General features: G+C 41.8%; 1 protein-coding gene across 1 annotated transcript in view; it reads right to left on the bottom strand.

Moving 5' to 3' along the window:
• The window catches only part of SH3RF3 (SH3 domain containing ring finger 3), a 307356-nt gene that overhangs the window by 111483 nt on the left and 178257 nt on the right, over positions 1-17616 (bottom strand). The window contains exon 2 of the mRNA XM_060233755.1: positions 7343-7618. Coding sequence (XP_060089738.1) covers positions 7343-7618 — 276 coding nt within the window. The remainder of the gene's footprint in view (positions 1-7342; positions 7619-17616) is intronic.

Raw genomic sequence — 17616 nt, forward strand, 5'->3', positions numbered from 1 at the left:
AGGAGGGTAATATGATCAAAGATGGATGAGGAAAGCAACTAGAAAGCTTACTTGAGTGAGAAAAAACCCATTGTGTTTGAAAATTATCCCATATACACTCAAGAGAAGATCACCTTTAAGTCAGCAGCAGAAGTATGCCAGTAGTCACTATGCAAAAAAAAAAAAGTTATTCTATTAAGTAAATTGTACATTGTATCCCAGTAGTAATGTATGGCTGTGAGAGCTGGATCATAAGGAAGGCTGAGTGCAGAAGAATAGATGCTTTTGAGATGTGGTGCTGGAGAAGAATCTTGAGAGTCCCTTGGACTGCAAGAAGATCAAATCAGTCAGTCCTAAGGGAAATCAACCTAGAATGGAAATGTTTAACTGCTCAAGAGTTTGCTAAGACTTTATTACATTCTTCTATTTTGATATTGCATTTAAAAATTTTTAAAAAGTGATTCCAATACTATAGATTTTGTATGGTGAATGTATTTCGTTAATTTTCCACAGTGATTTTGGTGTTTCTACTTCAGCTACATAGGGCAGGCTTGTGATGATAGTTGCTACCTGGCAACAAAGAGTGAATGTTACAGCTTTTGATGAAAGCCCTCTGAAGGAGGACCAACCAGTAGCCCAGGCCATAGTTGAGGGGGTTGATGTGCTTGCACTGGCACCACATGGAGAAGGTTCTTTCCCACATAGTATTGTAGATGTGGAAGCCATGATGGTCTTTGCAACCTCTGAGGAGTAGCCAAGATTCCTTTCAAGAGCCACACAGTCCGATGGAGCTACTCTGAACTGATGTGCCAGAGTGGCCCCTGCTGCAATATGTCTGGGCTCCTGGAAAACTCCCAGGTCCCTTAACTGACAGTTCTACCAAGGATTGAAACGGTGGCCTGGACAGCCAATCTGGAGCCACAAAGAGAGACTCCTTCTGACATATCTTCCATAGAGCCTGGGATCACTGCCAGGGGCAGAGGAGTATACAGTAAGCCCTTGGGTCATAGAGAGGTTAGAGCAACTGCTCATTCTGACCAAGAGAGATGGTATCTGGAGAAAAATCTCAGGACTTGATGATTGGATGCTGAGGCAAACAGATCCACTTCCAGCATTCTAAATCTGGCTGTGATTAATAGGATGATCTCCCATTTGATGGATCATTTGTTTTGTCTGTGATCTGTCTGCTCAGCAACTCTGGTAACCAAAAAGTTCAAGACAAAGAAAAAGAAACCAAAAAATAGCTATGCACATAATGCTAATGGATAAACTATTATACATTTAAAGTACTAAAATACCAATTAAAAACCACAATCCTATGCTTCTGCATATGAGTACCTAATCCTAATATAAAGATAAATGTCGAATCATATAAACACAGGTTAAAAGGTACAAATTATATCCATATACCAACACCAATATAAAACGTGTTTTGGCTAAAAGCCTTCCTCAGTGGTAAAATTCAAACTCCATAAATTTAACAAAAATATACATAAAACTCATACACAGAATGGACCTAAAATGAAAGGGGACCTAAAATGAAAATTATACATACATATAATTATGTATATGTCTGTTAAGCAACAGGTTTTTTTAAAACAAATATTTTTAAATATATGGAACTGGAATAACTACCTTACACTGAGATGTTCACTAGTGGAGTAAGTGGTGATAAATAGTCTTGAGAAAAAAACATGGGCAGCCATGGCAAAGATTTTTATAGACAAGCCAAAATCCTTATGGAACAATTAAAGGAAAGAGGATATTCTTCAAAAGTCTCCAACAATCCTTTCATAAAGCTAAGAATACACCAACGGAATCTTTACTGCCACCTAAGATTCGCAATAACTATACAGACAGGTTAATCATTATGTTAACTTATGGTGGCACTTACACTGGCGTGAAGAATATCACTGAAAAGCATAGCTACCTTTTGTCTAGCAAGTAAAAAGCTGCATTCCCCAACGAAGTGGGAAGCAATCTCAGCCAGGGCTATTGCAACCAGGAGACAGACAGTTGAAAAGTTTAGTCCTGCCTCCATAAGCAATTGGTGGGAATCACCCATTCCAAGATGCTGTCCTCCTCAGAAGATCCATTTCACCAGCTCTGTGGAATGTGTAGACCAAGCAGTGGTGAATCAGAAATGGCGAGGGGGCTATCCACCTGGGTGGAAGGCAATTCATTTTGTTAAAAATGAACTTCTTAGCTTGTGAACCTTTTGGATACTCTCTCTTTAAGAAAAGCCACCAACTACAGGAAACAGGAAGCCATGTTGCCAATTGCAAACTCCTCCTCTCTTTTCTCTGTCATTTACTCCCTGGGAGGAAGAAGATAAAGAAATTGGAGAGGTATGCAATTACACAGATGGTATTTCCAAGATGTTATTTTTAAGGATTGTTACTTTCTGCAATTGTTTCTGGTTGCGGACAAGTGGAATTGTCACCACCACCCCCTTCATGGCTTCTATTCCTGTGTCACTTGTGCCTGATCTGCTACAGATGTCAGGTGATTTCTTTCTCTTTTTTTCTTTGCATGCTTATTAATGTGCAAACATTGCTTTCCTTTAATTTCCAGCTGAGCAGAGACTAAATCTAGCTATTGTGTTTTTATCCTGCTTTGCATCCAAGGGGTCTTATGTGATTTCTCCCTTCCTCACACTAACCCTGTAGATAGGCTGAGAGTAACTTGGCTAACTTCACAAAAAAGGTCTGCTGCTCTAATCACTAGGCCACACTAAAATCCTAGAACTGCAATTGTAGTGAAACTCAGTAGACAAAATATAAAAGCCCCAGCCCAGACGTTTGAAATCTGGTTGATCAGGACTCCAAAAAGAGATCTGTTCTGAGTATAAAAATGATAACAATTGTTCAGGACTGTCTAAAGGCAGGGGCAAAAGAGAATGCCATGGGTGAAGGAGTTCCTCAGCTCCACTGTATTTAAGTGCTACTCTATGGGAAGCTTTAGTATTACTCTCTGCAGGTCAACCTGCAGTGTGGTGTAGTGGTTAGAGTGTCAGACTAGGATTAGATGGCAGCAGCAAGTGCCATCAAGTTGCAGCTGACATATGGCAACCCTTTATGGGATTTTCAAGGCAAGAGATATTTAGATGTTGTTTGCCTTGGTCATCCTGGCCAGGGAAAGATCTAGGACTGAGATTCAATCAATCATAATCATTACTGCATTAGCTCACAGCCTTAGAAATAAATACCAAAAGGACTGAGATTTAAATCCCTACTGCCCTGGAAGCTTGCTGGATGACCTTGAGCAACATTCTTCGCTTAAGGTACCTCAAAGGGTAAATAAGTAAATAAACTACCTTTCAACACACAGTGCAGAGATCCCCAGCCTTTTTCTGCCTGTGGGGCACCAATTCAGCCACAGGATGGTGGGCACAGCCACAAAATTCTGCTGCTAATTTATAGCAATCCTGTAGGGTTTTCAAGGCAAGGGATGAACAGAAGTGGTTTGCCATTGCCTGCCTCTGTGTGGCAACCCTGGATTTCTTTCTTGGTGGTCACCCATCCAGTTACTAACCAAGACAGACCCTATTTAGCTTCCTAGATCAGAACTTCCTAGATCAGAGCCCAAGAGCTTCTGAGGGCATCATTCGTAGACATGTGAAATTGTCCTATACTGTATCAAGGAGAGTACTGTCTACTCAGTATGGCAGTGTCTCTCCGGGATCCCAGGCAGAATCTTTCACACCACCTATTACCTGATCCCTTTAATTGTAAATGCTTGGAGATAAGCACTGGGTTCTACATATGCCATAAATATGTTTGCACACTCGGGGGCCAAAGGGATATCCATGGCAGTGCCATTGACTTGAACGTATATATAGGATGTCCCTCAGGAGTTGTTTTGTAGAAAAATAGGTGGTGGAGCTCATTAGCATATGCCAACCACCAATAGCTAAAAGCAACCCGACACCCTGGGCAAGTGAAGGAGAGCCCTGGGTGAGGGAAGCCTGCTTGGTCTCACCTGGGGTTCTCCTTGGCCTCCAGCCTCCACAGCCAAAAGGCCAGCAAGCCACCAACTGCCCCAAATCACGTAAGGGTGACATGGGCTTCTCCAGGGCTTAATGAGGACTGCTGGGGTGTGGTAAAGCTCCTGGTGGCTGGCTAGCTGCCCGCTCTCCTAATCCAGGGATTGCTATATAGCTGCGCCTACTATTCAATGGATAAGGTAGGTGGGGAGGAGGGGGGGGCTGTCAGAAAGGTTCAGGAGCTGTGCTCCTTTGAGATCCTGTTGAATTCAAGGTCTGATATCCCCAAAGCTGAAACAGTTGTGGGAAAGGACAGGGTGACACAGTTTAGCAGCCAGCTGCCCTGGCGTCATCAGGAATGTGATTCTTGATGGGAAAATATAGAAGTTACAGCTCTGTGAGTCATGACTGCTATAGTTCTCTTGGTGCTCAATACATTGCCTACACTTCCTCTTCAATTTCTACAATCATTGTGGACTAGTAAGTACAGAGCAGGAGCTGAACTGAAGGGAGGGAGGGAGGGAGGGGGAGAGAGAGCAAAAGTGTTGGAATCAAATCCCAGTTTAGTAAAGAGATCTCTAGGGTTCCTCTGCCAAGACACAGGGCTCTCATTGCAGTTTTCCTTGTGCAAGACAGAAAACACTGCAGTCTCAGAAGGCTCCTCCAAAAAATGGAGAACAAGAGAAGGAAAAGGAGCAGAAAGTGTATCCTATAGTAGATGCACTGCATACCAGTTAAAGGACATGCTTTCTTCTTCTCTTGGGAGAGTAGGGGAGGGGAGGATGGAGGCTGGGATTAGAATTGTCCTCTGGAGTATTAAACCAAGGTTCCTAATTTCTTTTTCTCATTTGTTTTTCTCCACATTAATGTGTTAACTGCTCAGATTTGCATGCAGCTTCCGAGCAAAGCTCTCAAATTTCATTCAGAATGTTCAAACAATATTTTTTTCCTCTTCCAATGGAATCCAAAGCAAATGTGATTCTGGCTCATAATTAATCCTCCCCACCTATAGAAAATGTTTTAATTTTCAAGCAGTCTCAAGCTACTTTCTCAAGTTGTCGGTTGCCAAATGGCATCACTAAATCCTTCTCAAATTTAAGAGCACTTGTCTAATTGCTTTTGGGAAGGATAGCTCACTTTCTATCTTTTTACCCTGCCCTTCCTTTGTTATCCCTTCTGTTCTTTTATCCTTACAATAATTCTGTGAGGAAAGTCAGGGTGGGAAAGTGGATGGCCCAGATAGTTTGAGGGTTTTGAACCAAGTCTACTTGGACACCTTAACTCAGGGGTCCCCACAACCTTTTGGAGCCCAAAGGCACCTTTGGAATTCTGACACAACATGGTGGACACAGACACTAAATGGTAGAGCCAGTGGCTGTTGCAGCTTACCTTCCATCACAGTGAGCATACTTATGGTGTGGTGGCAGCTGCTGTCAAAGTAACATTTAAAAAAAACCTAACTAGCCAATTGAAATGTACTGGGTTCAATGCATGAGACTCAGTTGCAGTTGATCTCATCTCTTTATTGGTGATTACAGCATGGCCATAGTTAAACTGAGACTCAATAACTGGGCCAACGGGGCCAACTATATACACTCAAAGTTCCTGTGCTAGGACATCATTGGATCATTTGAACTAGCAGAGGGCTTGTTATTGGTCCAGGGAAGCAGAGATTTGGATCCTGCTTCCCATTGCTTCAGTGTCCCCAAGCTCAGTCCTAAGGCTCCAATGAGCCAAGCAGGAACAAACAACCTCCATTAAAGCATCGGGTCATATACACAACACCAATCAAATCTCCAATGGCCAATCAGAAGCCTTGCTGGACAAAAGCCCCACCTGGCCCCACCTATTTTCTAAATACACTTGGTGGGTACCAAGAAAAGTGCTAGCCGGTGTGGTGGCACTCGTGGGCATGTGTTGCGGACCCCTGTCCTAACTACAATTTTCTGTCCTGACTGCCTCCCCCCCCCCCCCGCACTGACTGTTTCCTGTGCATCAGAATCCTAAATGGAGTGGAGTTCTGTCTCTAAAGGGGATGTGCTGGCAAACTGGTGCCCTGGCACCAAAATGGCAGCATCTTTTGTGATTTATTTCAAAACTGTAAGCAGGTAAGTATTCTGGCTAACTTCAAAGGAGGAAAATGGAAACCTGTTTTTAAGAACAACTACTCAAAATTGTGTGTGAGAAGTACATTATTTCAGGCTTGCAAGTAAGACTGCTACAATTACTGGCCCTGAATTGATCAGTTCCAGTCTTGGTAGAGAAATTCCTATGATTCTAAAATTACTTTTGCTTAATTATGCAGCTATGTGTCTGAGGGAGCTTCAGCCTGTTCTTTTAAATCTAAAAATGGCAGCTAGACTCGCTTTCGCTTAGGCAGTACGGGCAGGAATGGAGGCACTGCGCAGTTCAATAAAAGAAAATTCTGTCAGATAGAGGAGTGGGGTATTTAAAAATGATCTGCCATGGGCGTCAAAAATGCTATGTACACTGCTGAGACCAAGACCAATTTCCCACTCACCCTGTTTCGGTCTCGTTGTTCCTTTTCCCTGTGGGGCTGCTGCTGGATTTCGCACAAGCTGCCCCAAGCCGGTGAGTTGCCTCGCATCCTTTTTAAGTTCCCTCCGTGGCAGACAGAAACTGGTTTTCAGAGGAGACAACTTGAAGAGAGGCGGAGCTTGTGTGAAATCCAGCAGCAGCCCCACGGAGAAGAGGTGAGCAATGTTCCTTCTAAGCTGCAGAGCCTTGTGAGCAAAAATTCTACTTTGTGAGCTATTGGTATTAAAGTTCTGAGCTACTGGCATTAAAGTTGTAAGCTACTGCATAAATTAGTGTGCTCTGGGGCCAACCTTCCTGAGCTAAGACAAAAATGTGTGAACTGGAGCCCAAATATTTGTGAGCTAGCTCACACTAACTCAGCTTAGAGTGAACACTGGAGGAGAGTGAGAACGGCATTAGTTTAGTGTAAGAATTTGATGAGACCATAGAATTTGATGAGACTATTTGATGAGACTATATTTCTTTGTAAAGACATCCCTTGTTCCACCCTCTTAAATATATAAAGACGGGGCTTTTTTTGGTAGAAAAAGCCCAGCAGGAACTCATATTAGGACAAACCCCCTGATGTCACCATTGTTTCACATGGGGCTTTTTATAGAAAAAGCCCAGAAGGAACTCATTTGCATATTAGGCCACACACCCTGATGCCAAACCAGCCGGAACTGCGTTCCTGCTTTTAAAAAGCCCTGTATAAAGACAATGAGGCGTACTGCTAAATAAAACATGGAAAAAAGGACTTGACTGTCTGGATGCAGAGCAACAAACACATTTTAAACTACACAGACATTAATTAGGTCAGGAAGTGTTATTTCACTTTACCTTAGTGAAGGTTAGACAGTCCTTGTCTTGATCTTTGTCCTTTATTTCAAAGTCATAAAGTGCTTTGCCTTGAGGTGGAGCTGATGGAAGTGGCTTGATACACTGGATGTAGCTTGCTGGGAAAAAGCCATGGTTTCCATTCAGTTCACCGTGATACCAATTCTCGTCTACTTTTCGTCGCAATATAATAATGTCTCCTTTGTTAAACTTAAGATCACCTGGCTCTTTCCCCTCATAAGCATACAGAGCCTTTCCATATGGCAGCTGAGAGGAATTCTGCAACAAGAAAGAAAGAAACTATTATGTAGCATTTAAATCATTTATTTATTTATATTTTATAGCCTGCCTCTTAGACAAATGGCTTATGGGACTGCTAAGAAAAGGTTTTTAAAGCCAACAATAAACTAAGTAAAGCTCCGTACAATAAAGCACCAACTGACAGAAATTAAAACATCATCAATCATCTATTGCAACATTTCAGAAAGAAGATGTGGAGCGTAAAAGAGAGAACAAGGACAACAGGGATTGTGTGGGATGACTTGAAATTATCAAGTGACATAGAACTTAGAAAATGTGATTCTGGATGAAGAATTCAGTTTCCTGAAAAATCCCAGATTTCATTTAAAAAAACAAACCTACATAGGCTTTATGGCTATAAACATTTTTCAAAAATACATATTTTATGAAGGCATGCTTGAAAGCATGAGGGTAATCCCTGAAGAAATCTCCTGAACTCGACTGAGTAGCTGAACAAGTTTTCAGCTGACTGCCCTTAAATAACTCAAGAGTCAATGATATGGACAATAACAAAAATTGTGGCACCCCATTTGCGGAATGCTTTCTCTCATCTCTTTGCCGACTGCCAAAGCCTTTATGTACACAGGAATTTTAAATTTGTACTTTGGCGGAAGGGTCGTGATTTCAAGTATCATTTGTTGACTGATATTTAAGGTATATTAATTTTTAAAAATTGCATACCTCAAAAATTGCACACCTCAGAAGCCTTCAATGGTGTACAAGTTTGGAGATCACAACACACTATGGTTTGTGCTCATTCAGCACTTTCTAATTAACTCTCACAGAGTGAAGGATAAAGTTTTAGGCTAGTGACACCTTTAAGACTAACAAAGTTTTATTCAAATTATGTTTCCTGTGCATACACACTTCTTCAGATACCAGACTGAGGGATGGAAGGGAGAATGAGAACCTAGGGTTCTTACATCTGAATTGTGCCCATAAGAGCCAAACTTCAACCCATTGTCACCAATGCCATTTTCCAGAAGAAATGGGCCATTTAAAAAATGCCACAGTGTGGTTGTGGGGAAAGCAATCTTGATTTTCCCTATACAACTTTCAAGTGCTAAAGCTACACACACATCGGTACTATGCAGTGTTCCCTCTAAGTTGAGTTAGTGTGAGCTAGCTCACAGATTTTTGTCCTCCAGCTCACATATTTTTGTCTTAGCTCAGGAAGGATAACCCCACAGCACAGTAATTTATGCAGTAGCTCACAAATTTAATGCCAGTAGCTCACAAAGTAGAATTTTTTTACTCACAAGGCTCTGCAGCTTAGAGGAACACTGGTGCTATGGTACATGAAAAGGTACTGGGGCTAGGGGAGAGAAAATTACTGCTCACTTGTGCAGCACTTCTAGTATTGTTTAAATGATCAGTTTCTTTTATAAAGTGGTGTTGGTGGCCGTGCGTTGACCTGTGGCCACTGTAACATGTAGTTTTGGCCTATGACTCATAAGCTTGACTGACATTCAGGCTGATTCCTCACTGGGATTTGCTTTGCCCCCGCACTTCTCCCTGCGCCGGCTTAAGCCATGGATTCCCCACTAGTTGCTCTGCGGGCACTTTACGTCGCAGCTACTTCCTATTACCATTGCAGCAACAGGATGTTGGGTTTTTTGGAGTTCCAATTGCCGTGACGGGAATGGGAAGGAGCCCTGAAGCAAGAGGCGCTGTGCAGCAACTGGTGGGGAATTGATGGCTTGTGCTGATGAATCAGTCAGATATCCTGTTTCTATGCACCAAAAACTGTAAAACATAGCAATCACTTTTCTGCCTTAAAAGTGGCATAAAACTAAAGTTTAAAAGAAAAAAATAAACAATAAAACATGGAAAGATAAACATGTAAATAGTTAGACTAATGTTCACCATAGAAGGAAGACAATAAGATTATTGACCAATAATCTTCTCCTTTCATTCATGCCCCACTCCTTTTATACAGTAACTGCTGAACAAATACCACTCCTGAACTGCTGACCAAATACCCATTTCAGTGTTGGAATAAAAGAGGAAATATTCACAGTGCAATCAATGAAGGAAGGGAACGACTGGCACACTACAGAGAAGACAGAAAATCTTTACTTGCAGCTGAGGGCTACTTTATAACATTACATTTTTAGATTAGATCCTACAATACTGAAATACCAAGACACATAACAGGGGAATGCAAGAGAAGATAGCTGTGAACACATGTTTCAAGTGGGCATTTCATGAGATCAGCTGCCATCCTGCTGAGTGTACACTTACTGGTACACAGTTTTTTTCTGGATAATGTGTGTAATGGCCATACCAAATGGAAGGACTGAACAATTCCTCATGTTTCCCTAGGTCTTCTGTGACTATAAACCCATATTCTTTTAGTTGACACTATATATATAGTTACATCATTATCTCTCCTACTTGAGTTCTCCTCATGAGTTTCTTGTAGCGCCCTCATAAAAAGTTGGCTAGAGAATGTAGCTGTACAATAAAGCAGCCCCTCTTTAAAAATGCACTAGAAAATTGATTAGTCACATTGATTTCCCCATGTGTTTCTTATATTAGGACGAAATGAAATAAAATTGTCCATTTACTATGGATTTAAAGCCTGTCAAGACAACAGCGGAAAAAAAAGGGGGGGGACCCTCAGCTCTCTATGTATTTCATGTTTTTGTACAAAGCTGAATTCTGCAGAAGGTTTATTTTCTATTATAATCAATCAGTGCTGACAAGAGCCTGAAGCGTTAATACTGTGAAAAGAGTCCTTACTGAGGTCCTAATGATATGCTAGCAACTCAATCATTTCACATTTATGTTTCAGCCAAATCAAACAGCAGCACTTAAGAAAGTACCTGCTGGCAAACTGACAAACAACAATCACGAGGCAATTAAATGGTAACTAGAAGCCTACAACTGAGGAATTGGCTGGCTAGTTGAAATCAATATTGAAAATTTAGCTCCTGCTATCTAGCTAGCAATCCTATGCTCCCTTGGTACACTGGCACACAGCTGCTTGGCCTCCTTCTTCTTCCTTGCCAATTCCTCTCATTCCTGGTACTATGTAAAGGTTTACCTCACTTTTTTCCCAGCTCCATGTCTATACCACGCAATGTTTCCTAAAGTTTCTGATCCAGCTATTCCTTAATAGCCCTTCTCAGTTGTTATGATCCAACTCACAATGTGAGATTATGCTATGCACAATCCTCTTGGTATGTGTGGGTGCCATTTTGTATGAACAAGGTAACATATATATTTTCAACTTTGGTGCATACGATCAGAACCAGATTTTTGAAGGGGCATGTTTGCATGTGTGGAAATGTGGGGAAATGAGGCTTACAAGCATTCATATCTGCCTCTGTGGGAGTGAGTAAGTTCTTCAGCTGTTCCAGGTCTCCAGCCAAGCCAGGCCTGCCTGCAAACCTCACTGCCACCAAACTAATTTAGGGTGTCACTTGTTTGAAGTTTAGCATTCAAGCTCCTTTTGCTGCTTGCCATTTAAAGTATTAGCTATGTATCTGTGCTTCCCTTTCCCTTCATATTTATTACCGAGGGGCCCACCATTCTTAGTTGAGTATACTAGACGGTAGTTCCCTGTGCAAGCACCAGTCATTTCCAACTCTAGGGTGATGTCACATCACAGTGGTTTGCCACTGCCTTCCCCAGTCATCTACCCTTTACCCCCCAGCAAGCTGGGTACTCATTTTACCAACCTCGGAAGGACGGAAGGCTGAGTCAACCTTGAGCTGCCTACTTGAACCCAGCTTCTGCCAGGATCGAACTCAGGTCGTGAGCAGAACTCGAACTGCAGTACCGCAGCTTACCACTCTGTGCCATGGGGCTCCTAGATGAGACTGCTTTCTCCTCTCCCTTCTGCACCTGGAATGCATGGGCTGAACAGGGGCTTAACTTGGGTCCCGGATATCAGACTGACTGCATTAAAAATTAAAAGAGCACAACATATTTGCAAACCCAACAGAATGAGCATGGATAAAAAGAAATCTGAATAAAATGCAAATTCTCTCACCCCTGTCTATTATGTATCCTTACAGATAGTAATAAGATACAAGCAATATAATTCTTAGAACAGCAAGCAATTAAATAATATTTGCTACCTTGTTTATAGTGCATTATTTATTAAAACATTTATACTCCACCTTTCCTTATGGTTCAAGGTGGTCATCCCCCACTGAATTCAGTACCACATATCATTGTTCTGTTTCTCAAAGATGGACACTACTCTGAAGAGTGTGACAAAATGGCCAAGAGAGCTCAACATACTCAGGATTCTTTATCATCAGCTTTAGTCCAGCCCCAGCAGAGCCTTTCCCCCTTTTGTCTGCAGGAAATAGCCTTTCTGCCTTCTGGGCTTCTGGAGCTCTCCAATCTCTAACAGAAGAGGAAGAAGAAGAGTTGGTTTTATATCCTGGTCTTTACTACCAGGGCCGGCCCTGCCACTAGGCAAACTAGGCAATTGCCCAGGGCGCCAGCCTTCTGGTGGCACCAAACTGGGCACCCTCCATGTGACTTGGGTGACATTATCAATGCAGGACGAGTGTCAGAAGTTAGCTTTGCCTAGGGTGCCAGACGGTCTACGGCCGGCCCTGTTTACTACTGGAAAGTCTTGGAGTGGCTTACAATCACCTTTCCTTCCTCTCCCCACAACAGACACCTGTGAAGTAGGTGGGGCTGAGAGAGCTCTGAGAAAACTGACTGACCCAAGGTCATCTGGCTGGCTTTATGTGGAGGAGTGAAGAATCAAACCCAGTTCTCCAAATTAGATCCACTGCTCTTAACCACTATACCACCCTGGCTCTCAAGGTAGGTCTCTAGCTGCCTATTGCTGTTCTCTGGCTAGGCTCATCTGCATTTCTATAGCACTGGATAGCTCTGAGGCAATTCCTTCCAGCTTGTCAGTGAGGTGCCTCATAGCCTTTACAGTCTGCACCCATACAGAGTGCAAACTCAAACATTATCCTTTGGGGCTGCAAATTTTGATATTACTCCTAGGGTGTACAGCATGTCACCCTGCTCTGAATGGCCTAAGCTAGACCCATCCTTTCAGGTTTTGGAAGCTAAACAGGGTCAGCACTGGTTAGTACTTGACCACCAAGGAAATTCATGGTTGCTATATAGAGGCAGGCAATGGCAACCCACCTCTATTCCCCTCTTGTCCTGAAAATCCTATAGTGTTGCTAGAATTCAGCTGCAATTTGATGGCAGTTTCCACCACAACTAAGGCATGCACTGAAGTTGAAAATACATGTGTTGCCCAATTCAGACAAAATGACAACCATGCATATTAAGAGACTTGCAGTGGTGTGTTGTTATTCAAGATACAAGTGCCAGAAAGACCTAAAAATATTACAATGTGAAACTGAAGGTCTGCCTTAGCGTGTATGTGCATGCATGTGAGCTACCAATAACATTGACTGACCTACACATGCTGACATTTTAATTCCAGAAATGCTGAAGGCAGAAACTGACTTCTAAATAACTTAACTTGCTCTAGCAACATTTTTACAAAGGTATCTTGAAAAAAGTAAAAAGAGGGACAGTAGTTTACCAGGAATGGAAACTAGAAAATAAAGACTTTTAGAGGTAAACCATGTTATGGTTTCCTTGTGCTTCTCTGGATTCACTGCATATATGACATTTTACACAGGGTATCCCAGATTCTCTTCAGTAGATGCTGCCATCACCTAGAGATTTTATTATAATAACAGGATGCTGTAGGCCAGCCAAATGTTCTCTTTCTGACTGTAGACTGTACATATGCACATGTAAGATAAGGGAATGGATTCTATGGCTTTCCTCCCTTCTGATAAAATAAACGTAGAATGACCAGCATGAGAGGTAAATAACTCAGAAAGTCTCTCAGAACACAAGAACAATTTTTAAACAATATTATTCCAAACACACACAAAGCAGCCAATTAAATTAAAGCAGGTTTCTTGCTACGCAAAACATAAGACTTTTGACTTGGAGATGGATCACGTTTCCAACAGCAGGTATGGCAAAAGAGTGACAAATACTTGCTATTTTCTGCCTCATTTTTCAGGGGGTTGCTCAGAAACAGGGAGTTCCATGGTAAATAGGGAGAGATGAAGTATATGCTATTGTCTATTTCAGAGGTCCCCAACATGGCAACCATGGTCACAATTGCTCCCTCTCACCAACACCTCTCTTGGTGCCTGCCAAATGTTTTTTTTTTTAAATGGATGGGTCCTTTACCTAACTGGGCCACTGCAGATCTGATTGGCTGTACAGATTTTTTTTTTAATACAAAACACTGCTTTGGCAACAACTGCCACCAAAACACAAGGATCTTCACTGTGCGTGGTAACACACTGTGCAACAGAAGATAAGTTCTGTGTGAGCAAGAATATATTTTTAAGCAATATGTTCATTTTAAAAGATGTTTTGCTAAGCAGAGTTTCTGCCTTGCTCCCTGACACTTTGTGGTTGGCTTCATCTCCAGTGGCAGCCATTTTGTGGTTTCATCCACTACCTTCTGTCAGAATTCCAAAAGTTCCTGTATGCTCAAAAAAGGCTGGGGAATCTCTGGTCTGTTTTGTTTCGCTTTCCTGTCTCTTGGGCAGCCTCCTGAGCCCTCATTTATTTCCCTGCCACAGCATATAGCCATACCTGGCTTAAATGTTGTGTAGTTTCTTCAGTTCCTTGCTCTCATTAACTTCTGACTGTTCTGCTCTTTTATGTACCTGATTCTTTATATATCCTTCCCTCAAATACCTGTTTTGTTTCTCGGCCTAAGGGGAGTTAGTTTCCGTATGACCTACGTCCTTTCCCCAGTTCTTAGTCCTACAAAGCTTCTCTTGTGTCTAGAGCTTGTATGAGATTTTAATTTTAGCTCCAGTTTTCCTTTCCTCCATAGTGGGTTGATCGCAAAAATCCCCCCAAACCCTTGTTTGTATACAGTTCAGCCAATCACTAGTAAAATTTCACTAACACAATAAAAATAATACAGACACTAGCTGATTTTTCATCTCAGGCCAAAGACAGCTGCTAACAATCCTACTGCTCTAGAGGTTAGCACTATAATTACAATACCTTAAAAATGTCTCTCCCCTCCTCAAAAAAATACTAAAATAAAAAGTGATTTTGTCAATATATTTCAAATTATGCTATGGATGCAATGTCAAAGGTTATCTCAGTTCCCACAAATCATAAAATCAATCTTTGCAACAAAAGAAATCCATTCAATAGATCCTTTCATATTTTAGTGCAAGTTTTTTCAGGAGACTGTATTGCTTTCAAAAACTGCAAGCAATCAGGATTTGTAAGCAGGCATTTTCCTATCTAGTATATTATTATTCTACCCTCCTCCACAGAGTTCAGCAGAGTCCTTCATGCTCGCTCTTCCTTCCCTATGTTCCCTCACAATAACTTTATGAAGCAGGTTAAGCTCAGAAACAGTGACTGACTGGCCTATGGTCATTCAGGAAGTTTAATAGAAAAGAGACTCTAAATCCTAATGCAAGTTCAAATCCTAATACAATTGAGTTTGTTATTGAGCAGCTATCTAACATCCTTTTACTACTGAGACTTTTGAAAGTATGTCATTGTCTGTTGCTCAAAGATAAGAAAAGTCCAAAACAAAAAGCAGTAGGGACATCTATGTCTTTGAAGGTTCCTATACTACCTCCTACCACCAGCCAACTTTTTATTTGACTGCCAAATTGCAGCTGTCTTATGGTGACCCATAGGCTGTCAAGGCAAGCAATGTTTCAGAGGTGGATTGCCATTGCCTGCCTCTGTTTCATGACCCTGAACTTCCTTGGTGGTTTCCTATCCAAATACTAACCAGGGCTGACCTCTGCTTCACTTCTGAGATCTGACAAGTTCAGGCTAGATTGGGCTATCCTGGTCAGGGCAACCAACATATAGAGGAGGGGTTGGGTGGGAAGAAAGGAAACTCAAGAGACAGGCGTGTGGCATCGAAGCACAGAATGCCAGCAGAGAACATTAATAACAATTAAAACACATAATGCTAATTTTGCAGCTCATTGCTCTGAAAGAATCGCAGCAATATCTCACTGTGGGCAAGACATGTGACAGAACTCTAGAGAAGCTCCTCCGCATGCTGATGGATGCTTCTTTTGGGCAGGCGGGACAATGCTTCAGCTTATGGCTTCTGTCATGCATAACAGCTTCTTGGAAATCGCATCAACTGTATCCAGGAGGAATAGGGGCTCTCTTATTGAAATATATATTAAAATAATTTCAGCTGGCAGAACTGTGCAGGGGGGGGGGAGCAGCATGGTAGTGGGGGGAGAACGGATGAATTGGAGCATTCACACCATGATATGTAACCTTTTGTGCCTGAAGCAATAACTTGAAGCCGTTCAAGTGCAACTAAAAGGCACAATCATGTGATAACTGCTTCGTTGCCTTTGTGAGAGGGAAAAGCCACTTGGAATACAGAAAGATGGAAGAAATTGATAAAAGTCTCAGCAGATAAAGTGGTTCTCACTTGACAGATTCACATACATGCCCACTCTCAACAGAACAACTGGCAACTTTGTTTGACAGTGTTAAGGGAAAGGTCATGAAACAATTCAGTGGAACAGTTCGCTATAGATAGAGTGTCAACATAACAATAAGTAGAAAGCTTCACACAACATAGTACAGTGAAGAGCCCTGTCTTTTACTGAATCAAGATTTGCTGGTGTAGAAGCTTTTGCATGACGCAGAACTCTGAACCAGAGGCGACATGACCATCTGTTTCAAAAGTTTTCAAAATCTTACACCAGCAAGAAACAGCTATTTTTTAAAAATATACGTATATATACTGTTATTAGGAATGAGAAAAAGTACTAAAATCTTGCTAACTCCAAATTATGCAAGCTCTATATAGTCTTTAAAAAATAGACTAGCTTGTTTATACCTTTTGGCTTTCAGGGAAAATGTTACACATTGGCTTTTTGATGCAAAATTTTTAGTGCTAAGCTCCTGTGCACACTCAAAGGTGTATACTGAGCTTATGCATCTGTATATTGAAAGGGAAGATTAGAAATGGAAAAACGGTGCAAAAATTATGGAACTCCCTCTCCCTGGGGAGATTTGTCAGTCTCCTTTCATTGTCTTCCAATGCTTTGTTTGGTGCGCCCTCAATAGCCCATTCTCCATGTCCCACACTTTAATATATATAAAAATGTATTTTATAACGTTCTGCTTTTTTGCCTTGGAGGCTCCATTTGAAAAAAGTTGTGAAGTTAATTCTGTAAACAAATAAAGTTTTTCACCCTTACTGATCTTCCTTTTGAAGAAACTTTGATAAATTTCCAAGGAATCTAGGTTTCTCCAGAATATGTGATTCCACTCTCAATAGAGCAGGGTTCCAGCACTTGGGCCCTAGAACATTTCATTCCATTCTGGTATGACACATGGGATGCATTAGGTTACCTCTCTGTGTGGTCAAACTTCTCCTCTCCCCCTAGCTGGCACTGCAAGATAAGGAGAGGGAATCCTGAAGTAGCTGGAACTGTTAGAGCCTGATCAGCCTGGCATGAACTGATAAGACTGTCACCATGAACACTGAAAATCTAATATCAAGAACTAGGTGCACCTGCACTTGAATGCTGAGGTGGAAGAGCAAATAGAGGTAAAGAAGGTACAGAAGGGCCAACTATACTGTAAGGTCATCAAGGCCACAAAGATGGGCCAAGGCAGAGTTCTACTTTCCATCCTCAACAAAACTAGGCCTTTGCAAGCTGCCCTTGCATGCAATCAGATCTGGCCAACCTTGGGCGAGCTTGGGGTGTTAATGAGGTTAGCCTAGAATGCATAAGTGACTTCGGTTAAGTTTTATGTTGTTTAAAGGATCCTTGCCTGGTATTCTTCATCTGTTCACTGTAGAACCATGATGGGGCCACAGCCCTACTCTAGAGTCTGACTAGCTTTCAGGTAGAAGATAAATGGGCTACAGATGCACTTTTGTACCTGAGAGTCTGACTCAAGCACATGTGTTCACGTGCTTTGGA

The sequence above is a fragment of the Heteronotia binoei genome, chromosome 3 (assembly GCF_032191835.1).
Source record: "Heteronotia binoei isolate CCM8104 ecotype False Entrance Well chromosome 3, APGP_CSIRO_Hbin_v1, whole genome shotgun sequence".
Lineage (NCBI taxonomy): Eukaryota > Metazoa > Chordata > Lepidosauria > Squamata > Gekkonidae > Heteronotia > Heteronotia binoei.